The 14762-nt window shown below is 37.5% G+C and overlaps 2 protein-coding genes across 3 annotated transcripts in view; one reads left to right on the top strand and one right to left on the bottom strand.

Annotated features, from left to right (window-relative positions):
- LOC134539717 (alcohol dehydrogenase class-3) overlaps positions 1 to 4027 on the top strand; it is a 21478-nt gene extending 17451 nt beyond the window's left edge. The window contains exon 8 of the mRNA XM_063381953.1: positions 3841 to 4027. Within this exon, the coding sequence (XP_063238023.1) occupies positions 3841 to 3865 (25 nt within the window). The 3' untranslated portion in view covers positions 3866 to 4027. The remainder of the gene's footprint in view (positions 1 to 3840) is intronic.
- On the bottom strand, positions 3843 to 14762 carry LOC134539718 (uncharacterized). Of its 2 annotated transcripts, none has more exons than XM_063381954.1 (2): positions 14419 to 14674; positions 3843 to 10082 (listed from the first exon to the last, which is right to left on the bottom strand). In XM_063381954.1, the coding sequence occupies exon 2, from the start codon at positions 10066 to 10068 to the stop codon at positions 9367 to 9369; it is 702 nt and encodes a 233-aa protein (XP_063238024.1). In that variant the 5' UTR covers positions 10069 to 10082; positions 14419 to 14674; the 3' UTR covers positions 3843 to 9366. The 2 variants fall into 2 exon arrangements, with proteins under 2 accessions (XP_063238024.1, XP_063238026.1); XM_063381956.1 differs by lacking the exon at positions 14419 to 14674 and adding an exon at positions 14686 to 14762 and having other exon boundaries at positions 7676 to 10082.

Genomic DNA, 14762 nt, shown 5'->3' with positions numbered 1-14762 from the left:
TTCCCCTACCTACATACAACCACCTTCGAGGGGATCTGATACACACATTTCTAACATTGAAACTTATCTATGGCTAGTTTTAATTTGGTAATCATGCTTTTATAGTGAAATTTGACTTGAAAACTGTTGTTAGACTGTTTTTGTTTCCCAAATGTCTTTTTTTTTTCCTCCCAAGAGACCACGAACATAGGGAATAATTAATGTGCCATTTGATTTATCTGTAGTTTTTTTTAGAGTGATTTGGGATTTGTTTGTTGTCATGTGCTGTTTTATAATGCCAGGTGGGTAGCCGTTTGCTAGTAGTTCATACTTCAAATGATTTTGTTCATCAGCAACTTATTTCTTGTTGGTACAAATAACTTCAGCTCGGTTTATTTAAGTGTTAATTATGCTAGTTTTGATGCTTTTTGGATGGTTAGAATTGAAATGAAGGTATTGGCCTGTATGAGTTTGGTTTCTTGTACACTTAAGTGGTGATTTTGCAGTTCTCCCTAGAAGCTAGGACATCTAGGAAAGAAAGGTTCCGTTTCGTTTCCATGGCCTGAGAGAATTGAGGAACTGGACAAACTTTTCTAACTTTTCGGGGCCATGTTGCCAACCAAGGCAAGTGCTGTCAACAAAACAGGGCCAGAATTTAGGTTGAGTGTTTGTTGTGTTCAGTGCTTCTTGCTAGAAACTTTCCATGAAAATGTTTTGGCCATGAAGGGAGAAAGTGAAGATCCAATTGCCATTACATCGGTTTGCTTGTAGAATTTGTCGCTGAACTGAAATTAGGTTATATCGACGCACAGAGTAATAAGTTCCATGAGTGACGGAATTGGTATTTATTTGTGTTCTTTCTTTCAAGGTGCTGTCACATTCCAATTTGGTTTTCAGAACAGTAAGTAGTTGTGGCACAGGCACATTAGTAAAAAGGCTTTGAACATCAAAGCTTACGAGTATGTCAGTTGCTGGTATTTCTAGTGTCTTGGTTAGGGAGATGAAGTGACCAGAATCTTTAACGAAGGTAGGTGTTTTGCCGGTGCGCGGGTTAAATTTTTTAGCAGAAATTTGGAAAGTTTTTGTAATGGAGAATGACAAGAGCTGATATGTTGTAAAGGCAGGCCTGGTTTGTGGATTTTTGGTGGACATAAAAGTGATGTGTAAGGGTGCTCCTTGCTTTGTCTGGTATGTGGCTCTGGTGATTTTAAGTGTCTGTTACACTTTGGATTCAATGCTAGAAGTTGAATTTTTTTTCAGCTGTACAAAATGGTCTGAGTTAATTAGTTTGGTAATTTTGACAATATAGTCTGTTCTGTCTAGTATGACTGTGGCCCAGCACTTGTCAGCAGGAAGGATGACAATGTCAAAAGCTGCTCTAAGTGTTTTTATGATTTTAAGCTCGTCAGAGAAATTATTTGGATTGGATGACCTTGGTGATGTAATGCCAGTCCGAATGTTCCACCCTGTTCGGACTTGCATTACATCAGCAAGGTCACCCAATCCAAAAAATTTTGTCTGACGAGCTTAAAATCATAAAAACACTAAGAGCAGATTCTGACATTGTCATCCTTCCCGCTGAAAAGTGCCAGGCCACAGTCATACTAGACAGAACAGACTATATTGTCAAAATTACCAACCTTATTAACTAAGCCCATTTTGTACAGCTGGAAAAAGATTTAACTTATAGCATTGAATCCAAAGTGTACCAGACACTTAAATCACCAGAGCCACATACCAGACAAAACAAGGTGCGCGCCCTAACACCTCACTTTATGTCCACCAAAAATCCACAAACCAGGCCTGCCTTTACGACATATCATCAGCTCTTGTAATTCTCCATTACAAAAACTTTCCAAATTTCTGCTAAAAAAAAAGTTGAACCGCGCACCGGCAGAACACCTACCTTCGTTAAAGATTCTGGTCACTTCATCTCCCTAACCAAGACACTAGAAATACCAGCAACTGACATACTCGTAAGCTTTGATGTTCAAAGCCTTTTTACTAATGTGCCTGTGCCACAACTACTTAGTTCTGAAAACCAAATTGGAATGTGACAGCACCTTGAAAGAAAGAACACAAATAACCACCCATTCCATTACTCATGGAACGTATTACTCTGTGTCAATACAACCTATTTCCATTTAAAAGACTAATTCTACAAGCAAACCGATGGAATGGCAATCGGATCTCCACTTTCTCCCTTCATGGCCAACATTTTCATGGAGAGTTTCGAGCAAGAAGCACTGAACACAACAAACACTCAACCTAAATTCTGGCCCTGTTTTGTTGACTGCACTTGCCTTGGTTGGCAACATAGCCCCGAAAAGTTAGAAAAGTTAGTCCAGTTCCTCAATTCTCTCAGGCCATGGAAATGAAACGGAACCTTTCTTTCCTATATGTCCTCACTTCCTGGGAAAACTGCAAAATCACCACTAAAGTGTATAGGAAACCAACTCATACAGGCCATTAACTTCATTTCAATTCCAAACATCCAAAAAGCAATAAAACTGGCATAATTAAGACTTTAATCAATCGAGCTGAAGTTATTTGTACCATATAGAAATCAGTTTCTAATGAACAAAATCACTTCAAATATGATCTACTAGCAAATGGCTACCCACAAAACAGCACATGATATCAAACAAATCCCAAATCACTCAGCAAAACACTACAGATAAATCAAGTGGCACATTAATCATTCCCTATGTTCGTAATCTCTCGGGAAAAATAACAAGGTTAGGAAACAAACACAGACTATGAACAGTTTTCAAGTCAAATTCCACTATCAAAAGTATGATTACCAAAGTAAAACCAGCCATAGATAAGTTTTAATGTCAGAACTGTGTGTATCAGATCCCCTCGAATGTGGTTGTATGTACATAGGGGAAACTGACAGTGTCCTTTCAACACACATTAAGGAACACAAAAATAACATAACGAAGGGTGAAATTCAATAATCTAGACTTGCCGAACATGCCTGGAACAACAGCCAGGAATACCCTGGGACAATGCTGTACCACTCATACAGTAGGAACACCCAATGAAAATGAAACTTAAGGAATCAGCATTAGCAATATTATCAGTCAATAAAGCAATGAATTAAAAAATATATGGGTACCTTTAGTTAAAAAAGAAACCTATTTACTACACAACTCAAGTTAATAACCAACAACCCTCACAGCAATACATCAGCCAATAATATCACTCCTTTTTGTGCGCGACTTATCAGGATAGCGCTCGCCTGCCATTGACTGTGCAAGTAGATGAGCTAACATATATAAAACCATGGTTTTCCAGCGTCCAATATCATTCTGTTTGTGTCTGATGACGGGAACAGATGTCAGTTCCCGAAATGCGCAACTGTTCTCATTGGAAATCTTCTGTGCTCATCAGTGCAATCGTCTTCGTTTTGGCCATAGTGCTTGTTTATCTTTATTGCTGTGGTAATATGTTATTGCGTTGTCCAGGTTTGTTGTATGCCTGCATTTAATCTGTCTGGTCGTTGTTAGCCCACCGGGTTCTTCTGTGTTATATTAGTTTTTTTCACGACTAAGTTCCTTCAACAGAATTCATGTGCTGTATGATATTTATATGTTAGACATTTTTGTCTGTGCTATCATCGTATTGTTTTCCATATGTTTGTTTGGTCTCATCATTTGTTCCGTTTGTCTGACATCAGCTGATTTGGTCTTGTTTTCTGTGAATTTTTATCTTTTTTTTTTTTAATTATGGTATATGTTAAAGGGAAGTCTTGTATACCATTAATTTAGAGCAATTGAAAAACTGACAAATCATTGATTTGTGGTACTAAACTTCATTGGTGTAAAATAATTGCCAGTAATTAATTTCATGTTCCAGTATTCGTGCAGTCGTCAACTTCTGAGCCACGGTGACAAGACGGTGCGACAGTTGAGTGTGTGGGGCTACGGGCAGCATGAGATGCTACAGAAGTGCTCTTCTTCCATGCTTTGTATTTAGTACTGGCAGTGCATGTGCCCATGCAAGAATGGATGCATGAGATAAATAAACATTAATTTCATTATTATTGGTTTTTAATTTTTTTTTTTTGTTACCGTGATTCTCCTTTATCCGCCTCTTTAACTATGGGCAACATCTGTAGCTGGGCAGAATACACTTATCAGCAAAAACCCAGAACAAACTGGAGTTTCATGGTAATTTTAGTAAATGCAATTAGTTTTTCTGATAGGTTATTCGAACAACCTTTACCATAAACAAATAATTTTTAAATACTGTAAAAAATAATTTATCACTTTTTTTATAATTCATAATTTTCATTAGATTTTCTGTCAGCTGATGGCCTCCTGATAATGGATGTTATCCTCTCTTGCACTGCGAAGGACCCTAATCCTCTCAGGCATAGAACTAAGTACATTTTGAACGTACTACACCATCACAGCATCCCATTCTTCACAAAGAGCAATTTGATGCTGAATAACATCGCTAGGATGATGATGTCTTAACATATCTCCTTAAATTATTCCACTTTGTTCTATCAGATTCATATCAGGAGATGGTGCAGGCCAGTAAAAACTGTAATTTCTGCATGCTCCAAATATCCAGTGATAGCTCTTGTGGTATGCAGACATTCATTGCACAGGCGTAGCCAGGCTTCAATATTGAGGAGGGAATTTAAAAAAATTAAATGACAAAGTGCAACATTAATATTCACGTGAAAAAAATGCAAATGCATTATAGAATTATTCATCTGTTTTTCTTTTTAAATGGGAAGCAGTGAGGGGTACATACAGATTGCCTCTTCAATTTCGGAACTGGCCGCGAAATTTGAAGGTAACACACCAGATAGTGCCGTCACTACTTTACGGTGCTTCGTAAACCTTTCATTCAATTGTATGTTTCAAGGAATGGGATGAAGAAATTAATTTTGCAATGCGAGCATATATCCGGAGCAGGAATGTTTGAGCGGTTCAACTGCCTTCCGACTATGCATGGCATCTGCAGTACACCACCATTTCATTCGAGCAAAACCTTTGTTGCTTCATAGAGATGAGGATACTCGTCATTAGCTTTATTCCTCAAAGTTGCAAGGCATTAATAACATCATCCATGTGGCTGAATGCTGCAATCAGGTCGGTGTTAAGTTGCTTGCGGCTGTTTCGATAGCGACATGTATGGTTCATGACTTTTTTAAGAATCACCAAGGAAATCACAAAATCCGAAAATCTAAGTTTGTTAAGCATTTGGACGGCTTGTTGTTATATTTCCTTATTACGGCTAGACTGGAGTTCTTCAAGAGCATTCACAATCGCTGAATAAATACCTTTGAATCTCATGACAGCTTCATGCTTGTGGACCCACTGTGTTTTGCACATTGCAAGCAGGTTTTTTTGGTGATCAGCGGGTAACAGCTCTCGAATTTTGTCCATTTCTTGACAATGTGAAAATTGTACCCTAGAAAAAAAAATTACAAACATTACAAATAAATAAGAGGTAATATTAACATTAAAATAACCAAAATGAATCATTAAGCAAGTTACGGAAAATATGCTAATTGCGCTGGTCGTCTTTAGGGAAGAAAAGAAAAAAAGACTCTCATCCAGTCGATTATTTACTGTAGGTGAAATTTTTTTTTTTAATCCTTAAAAGAGATTTAGGGTAGGACAATGGACAATATATTTTGATTTATAAATAAATTTTTACTTAAATTGTAAAATCCATTAACATGTCTGACAAATTGACAATTTAACCAAAACTTACAATCAGGTTTCGATTCCTCTACACTGCATGTCTAGAATTGACTTAATATATTATTAAATTACAATTTGCTTACCCCCCGTAATATGGCCAGTAAGTTACTTGACGTGAAATCACAACCAGAGCCAATGCAATGATCACACAAATGATAAAATAACTTGGTTCACAGTGCAGTTCACACGGTATAGATTCACTCGGTAATCGGTGCCGACTGGCAACAGCCAAGCCGACCGAAGGCAACGGGTGCATACGTGGCGCGGGGTACGGCACGCAAACATGTCGATGGTTACTGAATGAGAGCGATGATGCGGGCGGTGTCATTGGATAATCGGCGGCGGCGCGGCGAGTTCAAAATATTAATGTAATAATAAGTAATTACTGTGGAAGAATAAATGTTAATATTGCAATGTAAATTAATGTGATTTTTCGAATTTGGGGGGGGGGGGGGGGGGGGTTTGAACCCCTAAAACCCTATACCTGACTGCCTGTGGTACATTATCCTTTATCAAAACGAACTGTTGTACAATAAATGAAGCTAATGGGATAACAGCCTCTAGAAGCACTTCCTCAGTGCACACTCTGGGCAGTCAGAGCCTCATTATCAATGTTCAGTACGAGTGTAGAAATTTATTCCTCCACAAACCACAACTAATTGCCTTGGGAAAGCACTGATGAGTTCACAGACGCGTCTCACTTGGAGACGACCAGGTGAGTGATACGTTCAGTGTACTCTTTGTGAGTCGCAACCTTTCCAAGAGCAATCTGTTATGGTTTGGAGAGAAATAAGTTTCTACACTCGTACTGAACTGATTTTCATTAATAATGGGGCTCCGACTGCCTAGAGCATACACTAAGGATGTGATCTTATTTGCTTCATTTAATGGTGAACAGTTCAATTTGATGCAGGATAATGCACGCCCGCATACCACAATAACTATCACCGGATACTTGAAGCATGTGGGAATTACAGTTTTTACTAGCCTGCACCATCTCCCGATATGAATCCGATAGAGCATTTGTGGAATAATTTAGGGAGATGTGTTAAGCATCGTCATCCTGTCCTAGTGACTTGAATCACCTTCAAATTGCTCTTCGTGAAGAATGATGCTGTGCCGGTGGAGTACGTTCAAAATGTACTTTGTTCTATGACTATGCCTGAGAGGGTTAGGGTCCTTCGCCATGCAAGATGGGAGACTACCTTTTATTAGAACCTGACAAAAATGAATTATAATTTTTAAAAAAATGTTATCAATGAAACATATGTTTATGGTAAAATTGGTTTAAATATTCTACCAAGAAACTAATTCTTACCACAAATAAAAAAAAATCTTATTACTAAAATAATGGGGGGAAATCGGTGTTCATTTTCCCCCCTGCTGCCGAGTGTATTTTAAAGTGAATTTTGATGATTGAAAACATACATCTTAACATATTTTCATAAATAAAATGACCCCAGAAAACAGTAAAATCTTGCCTCTTCCAACAGATATTAAAGTGATAACGTTACGTTAGAGTTACGTTAGTCACACTACAAAAAATTTTGACTTTTCATTCAAACTCATTTCTACCAGCTTTCTCAATAATTTATAAATTTTTACAATTTTGTGGTGAATATTTGAACAAAGTCATCAACTGGCAAAATCTTATTCTACATTATCCTTGGAATTTTTTTTTTCTGTAATTCTTTAAAAAAATTAAATTTATAGATGCAATGATTTCTATCTAATAAGTGAGATTCTGTGTCAATAAATTGTAATCCAAAACTTTTTTTTGAACCATTACAGATTAAGATCAATTTAACTAAATGAGGTCGGAGTAATGATTTTGTAAAGACCCTGACACTCAAATTTTTTTCTCCAACTGCAACTGATAATAGTGTTATTGGATCTATTATGGCTTACAATTTTCTCTAATAACAATAAGGTTGGACATAACCTCAAACTTAACAAATTCAATCTCATTTCTAAATTAAAATTATTTAACTCACATTAAATCTCGTACAAAAGAAAAGTAGGTTCAGAGGATTTTAAGTTTTAGACACATAATTTATAAAGTTATCTTACAGCATTTATAAAAACATTATTTAAGATATTCTACACTTATATATTCATTTGCCAATGTGATCATCACTTTAAAAATTCTTTGTGACTGTACAAGATGCAATTTCAGTTTTCACAGTGCATGGTTATGAATAGCTGATTCCTTTCAACATCCACAGCTAGAACAAGTACAACTGACAACACCTAACAAAAGTTTGTCAGCTGAAAGTACAGGAACAAAGTTTACTTCAGGGGGCCAAAATTGAAAGATATATTACACTATTAAATAACCTGCAAAAATAATGCATTCTTGGGGGCATATATGAGCCGAAAAAAGTGAACAATCTCACAAAAAAAAAAAGTATGAAGAGCTAATAAAACCATAGAGACTCATTTTTTTGCCATTACCTTATCACTTAGAAAAAAAACTGTTCCCATTTCAGTTTAAGACCCGCACTCATCCGACTAAACAGCATTTGGTGGGAGTAATTTCGTGTATGGAATGGAAATGTGTAACGACAGTTCTCCCAACTGTGATGGATAGCATGAACTAAAGTACACAAAACCAAAAAGAAAACGTTATAGTATTAATTGTTAAATGAATTGTAACAAGATGCACAGTATTTTAATAATATTCCTTGTTGAAAATCAGGTCCAAATCCGGGTTTAGTATTTTCTACAAATCTTTTTTTGCTTTTATAGGAACCATTTCATTACATAGTTTAACCTTTTCGCTCTGCAAATCAAATTTTTTCTTTAGTTGACGTAGCTGCTCAGGCAATGAATTCTAGGAACGGGTGCAGAAACCATGTGTGATTTGCATCAAGAATATAGTTGAAAACACAATTTTCGTATATTTATCACGCTTAGCACTACTTTAAATAATTCTACGTTAAATTTTGTCAGCTTTTTTTATATTATAAGTGTATTTGCAACATGAGAACACATGAATTTTCTCGTTACCAAGGTTAGATGTCACACATCTCTGGCGAATACCTACTGAAAGACTTGCTCAAATGTTTTTTTTTAAAGCAGCTAAAATTAATTTTATTTGGTATTCCTGTCCACCACTATACTGAAATTCATTAATTTTACGAAATAGCTACTCCAGCACGGCCGTGGCCTAAACGCACTGCATCAAGGACATTCCACTGCTGTGCGCCCCAAACTACATGTGAAGCTGCAATCATCTTCTCTTTTCATTGCACGGCTAACATCTGAATGTGGCCAAGTGGTTATGCCAAAACTAAAAGAACGAAAGCCATTTCATGACTTTCAATGACCACCCAGCTATGTTTTTCCAGGGTATAGCACTGATTCAGATGCACTACAGTATACTCAAACGTAATCTATACTAATATTATAAAGCTGAAGAGTTTGTTTGTTTGTTTGAACACGCTAATCTCACGAACCACTGGTCCGATTTGAAAAATTCTTTCAGTGTTGGATAGTACATTTATCGAGGAAGGCTATAGGCTATATTATATTATCAATGACATTATGGATCGTTACTGAAAGTCCGATATGTGGTACGCTCACTCACGGACCACCCACACAGGTTGTTGTTCGTAAGGTGAGGATATCACGCGCACGTCTCGCTCACGGTCAGCGACTAGCGGGCCCTCTTGGAGGAGTGCCCGGCGCGAGCGATCTCGGGCACCATGGCCGCGAGCACGAGCAGGTTGGAGGCGGTGTGCCCCAGCAGCGCGCCCAGGCAGCACGGCACGGGCCACTGCTGCCACGGCCGGTCCCAGTCCAGCGGGATCACGGCCGCGCCCAGCCACGCCCCCAGCAGCGTGCACTGCAGGTTGCGCAGCAGCAGCTCGCCCAGGACGCCGGGCAGCGGTCGGGCGCCCCTCAGCGCCCCCGGGACGGCGCGGGGCCCAGCGTTCAGGCACACGGGGAACACTGCCAGCACGCACAGCAGCAGGCTCAGCATGAAGGTCTCCTCGTGCCGGCTGAAGGCCTCCGCCCCGAGCAGGACCGCCAGCACGAAGAAGGAGGCCAGGGCCGCGAGAAGGACGCCGCAGCTCCTCAGGAGCTCCCGGGAGCGGCTCCTGCCCTTCCTCGGCTGCCGGTCGTCGCCCTTCGCGCCCAGGACCACGTCCCTGACCAGGCAGCGGTTCCCCACGCCGCGCTTCACGCACTCCATGGCCGCCAGCACGCCCACCACGGGCAGGAACGACGTCGTCCCCACGCGGTACAGGAAGTCGGTGAAGTACAGGGCGCTGAGGATGATGGGGAGGTAGATGCAGGAGAGCGCGCTGTGGAACGCCACCAGCATGTTGCTCTGCATCTCGTCCAGGGCCGTCATGACGACGTGGTCGCCTGCACAGGGACACGCAGACAACTCGTTCCACGCATAACAGATGCCACGGCTATTGAGCAATAACCATCAGTAAAACATTGGGTCATGTAAAACTACCACTAGCATTTTAGCCCTATTTCAATACATTTTAACCCTTATCCGGAGACGTGGGGTCTCCGTGACCCCAGCAAAACTTTAACTTGCTGCCATCTATGTGCAGTTCAAGGCACTTGCTTGTGGTGCCATCTACCTTTCGCTTGGATATCACATAGTCTCCTCCTGCAGTGTCAGATTTGTTTACGCTGTCTGGCGCTAAATATCAGGTCGCAAAGATAACTTGGGGTCGCAGTGGCACCACGTCACCAGATATGTTTCTATCTCAGAAGTGATAAAATGGCTTCTAAACGAACATGTGTGCGTGTGGGCGATCCAGATTATGACGAAACTATTTCTAAGTGGTTGAAAGATATTTTTAGTGACTTAAGTGATGAAAGTGTGTGTGGAAAAGCAATGTGTGATGATTGCAGAGCAAACATGTGCAAATACTGTACTACAGAGTACTTTTCGTACAAATTAATTTTTTCAAACAATGTTCGACTAATATATTTTATGTAGAAATGCCATTTTCAAAATATATAAGTATTCATGTGCTTTCTAGTTAGCTAGATTATATATTTTGTTGTGGTTTAAGCATTGGTTATGCAAAGAAAATATTTGGGGGGAAAAAAGTAATTTATTTTTGTTGGGAAAATTTATCTGTTGTAGATTTTATGAAAAAGTCTTATTATTCGTAGAAGTTTTCTAGATTTTGTTTTTTCACTATATCTATATTGAATAGCAAATAAAACTTTTAGGCTACCATTTGCTTATTTTTTTTTAAAAAGCAAGTATTACAAATAGGCATTTTTAGATTTATTTGAGCAAACTCCAATGGAAAAAATTTTATTTTATATTTGGTAAATAATTTTTTACTAATTTATTTTTAAATTTAATTAATAAGTATAAAAAATGCATGAAATAATTTTACATGGAACAAAAGTAATTTCTAATCAGTTAATTTCTACAAAACATTTTGGGGTCTGAGGGGCACCACGTCACCAGATATGTCAAATATTTTCACGTCTCCGGCTAAGGGTTAAAACAATAAATATAACAGCTCAATAAAATGCAAGCAAGTCTATAAATATGCAAGTTAAGAGACAGCTTAAAAGCATTAACTCTGAAATACAAGCCTACGTCAACACGAATATCTTTATTGTGTTTGGATATACATACGTTTTTTTGGCTTTAAATAAAAATACCTCTCCAGATATGATACATTAAGTTTGTGCTGTCCGGTTTAGTAAAAACTCAAAGCTATTTCTTACAGAGAATGTAATTTACCAACTCTGACATAAAAAACTTAATAAAGCTTACTTTTTAAAGTGATGGCAATTCAGGCTATCAAAACATTTAGAAATTTTGAATGGGGATGGCTGTGAGTTAATAATGAATTGGTTTGCTTATTAGGTTTTTTAAAATAAAAAAAACACCACACAGCCAAATCCTAGGGAAGAGAAAACAGGAAATAAAAACATCCTAAATAATAGTTACACCTAATAATAAAGAACATTTATTTTAATTTATTTCTAATTAAATTTCATCAGAGCAGTAATTGCACCGCCCACGCTATACTGTTGTTATTCCCAGGTGCTCCAACCAGGTTACTCACTGCAAAGGTAAAACAAAACTGACAAGGGAAAGCTACAATGTTCGGATCACTGATTTTATTCAAACTTTGTACACTTTTAGTAGTCCATTAGGACAACATAATGTGCAAGAAGTAAGGCGTACTACAGGGGTGTTTTAGGGGAAAATAGCAAGGGAAATTTTAGGCGTCGAATATGTACCGTTGGTTGTGACCACGCATGCGAGATTGGCCTCGAATGTGTGATTTTCATTGTCACTTTCAAGGCTATTTAAGCCCCTGGTTAAACCTGTACAATGGTTCACACATTGATAGTACACACATGTATGAAGGATGCTGGGTACCTACTATGTTAGAGAAAGTTCACAAAGTGGGTTTAAAACTTGGGTGGAAATTCCTGAAGTTGCGTGGAATGACTTAGGCTGTTGTTGTCCTAAGCTCTCTGTTATAGGCGGCCGGATAGACACGGCGAATAGAGCTATCTTCAGCTCAGTAAAATTAGATATGTTCTTATTTAAGTGTCTAGGTTAGGTTGGTTAGGTTAGTCAGGTTAAGTAAGATATACCATAAAAATTCTGAATTTCCAATGGGTACTTTCTTTTAGAGAGGTTAAAGAAATAAATATGTGTGCTACAATGATATCAGAACAGGTGTAAAAAAAAAAAAACTTTTAAGAGTTGAATTTTGTGCACCTGTTGCCAAAAATTATTCAGATGTAAAATTGAAAAATTTGCAATTACCCTGGACTACTGATGTTTTTAAATACAGTACCTCCTTAAAAGGCCCCTAAGCCTAAAAAACTAACCACCCCTTGAAAAAAAAATGCATTTCAGACAAAACACTAGCATCTTTTCCATCCTTCCAAGTGTTTATAGTACTACAATGGTAAAGATTCTCCTTGGATTCTCCAGCCACTGCTGTCCTACAAGGGAAGCCTTCTTTTCACAGACGAGAGAGCCAAACGTCCGAGAGTGCATCTTCGGTTTTTTTTTTGTTCATTGTAAATAAATATGGCGGTGTTGACAAAAGGATACGGTAAATCTGTATTGTACGGATTAGCGCCAAAAAAAATCGTACAAATATGAAATAACTTTCATTATATGCTATCTTACGTCCTCTTTTCAGAACCGCCTGCGGAGATAAAAAATTCCAATTACTTTTGGAGATATCAAATTTTTTAATATTCATTTTTTGGCGATTTTTTAAAAAAAAAATTTAAAAATCCGAAAATACCTTTATTCTGTGCTCTTTAACTTCCTCTTTTCATTAAACCTGGCAGAGATCAGAAATTCCAAATACTTTAGGATATATTGAATTTTTTAATTTTCATGTTGTGCACTGATGCGGCGTTCAGCGGGAAGCCTACGATTCACACATCTTTCTGGACATACCCGAATACTCACGTTGGCAAGCCTTCTTTTCTTAAAATTAGCAAGAAGTAATTAAAAATACTTTAAAACATTGTAGATGGTTGGTTATATTAGGTAAGTATAGCTACATTAAAAAAACCGTAAAATCATTTTATAGTTGCTTAGCAAATAACATTTTAATATGTAGCTATCCAGCGCTAGGAAACCGTTTACATGATTTCACAGTATTTTTAATGTAGCTATCCTAACCAAATCAACCATCCACAATGTTTTGAAGTATTTATAATGTAGCTAACAACCTAATTGACCATTAGTTTTCATGAGTTGCATATTTATTTACAATAAACAAAAAAAAAAAACCGAAGATGCACGATTGGGCGTTTGCCTCTCGTCTGTTGAAAGAAGGCTTGCCAACGTGAGTATTCGGGTATGTCCAGAAGGATGAGTGAATCGTAGGCTTCCGCGTTCACCATTGTTGCTTGTTTACAAGTATTATTATTTATTTTTTTCGCGACGTAGTTGAACGACTACATCACGTAAAAAGAAAATTACGTGAGTTCCTACTGTTCATCCTTTTTCCCGGTTTGTTAGAACAGGTCAGCTACATTATAAATACTTTAAAACTAAACAACCATTAAAATTAATTTTTATTATTTTTAATGTCCGTTCAGTTTCAAAGTATTTATACTGTAGCTGACCTGACCTAATCTACCTTTGTCCCGTTTTGTTAGGTCAGGTCAGTTACATTATAAATACTTAAAACTATACAAGTAAAATTAATTGATATTATTTTTAATTTCCGTTTATTTTGAAGTATTTATCATGTAACTAACCTTACCTAATGGGAAATTTCTGTTAATTAGGCATTCACGCACACACGGCAAAATATAAAATGGCGACTGTTGAATGATTACATAGGGCTTGTACTTATTGCAAAATAAGAACGGCGATATCTCCAAAAGTAATTGGAATTTTTAATCTCCGCAGGCAGTTTGAAAAGAGGACGTAAAAGAGCATATAATGAAAGTTATTTCATATTTGTACGATTTTTTTTGGCGCTAATCCGTACAATACAGATTTACCAAGGATACTAATCGTCAATTAGGTTAGGTTAGCTACATTATAAATACTTTAAAACATTGAGGACGGTTGATTTGGTTAGGATAGCTACTAAAGATACGGAAAAAAAAGCATGATCTTCGGGTTTTGGCTCTCTCGCTGTGATAAGAAGGCTTAGCCCTACAACCCTTTTACTGCTTATTGAATACTGTTAATCTATAAACTCTAAGCTGTACTCACAATGATCCGTCTCATACGTCAATTACCCGTGCATAAATCGAACATTTCTAGAAAATAGTGGGTGAAAATTCGCAGTTTCTCATTAAATGCAGGCTTGAAAATAAAGGAAAACCAACATTCTTACATAAACAAGAAACTAATAAAGCACTAATAGATATGAAGTAACGAATTTAGTGATATACTGATTCTTTCTGAAAACTAATACATTATATTTCAATTCAAAATTACAGGTTAAGTACCTCAAAAAACCAAAACATTTTACATTACCATAGATAAATGAGTGTTGGCATATAACAATTGAAAAAGGTAAACTAATTCGGACACAGTAATCAAGTACTCTTATA

The sequence above is a fragment of the Bacillus rossius genome, chromosome 15 (genome assembly GCF_032445375.1).
Source record: "Bacillus rossius redtenbacheri isolate Brsri chromosome 15, Brsri_v3, whole genome shotgun sequence".
Taxonomy (NCBI): domain Eukaryota; kingdom Metazoa; phylum Arthropoda; class Insecta; order Phasmatodea; family Bacillidae; genus Bacillus; species Bacillus rossius.
This window is presented reverse-complemented; position numbering and strand designations above follow the sequence as displayed.

Bases quoted from the DNA above. Each gene is read 5' to 3' on its own strand.
- LOC134539718 (XM_063381956.1), bottom strand. From the start codon at position 10,068: ATGACGGCCCTGGACGAGATGCAGAGCAACATGCTGGTGGCGTTCCAC.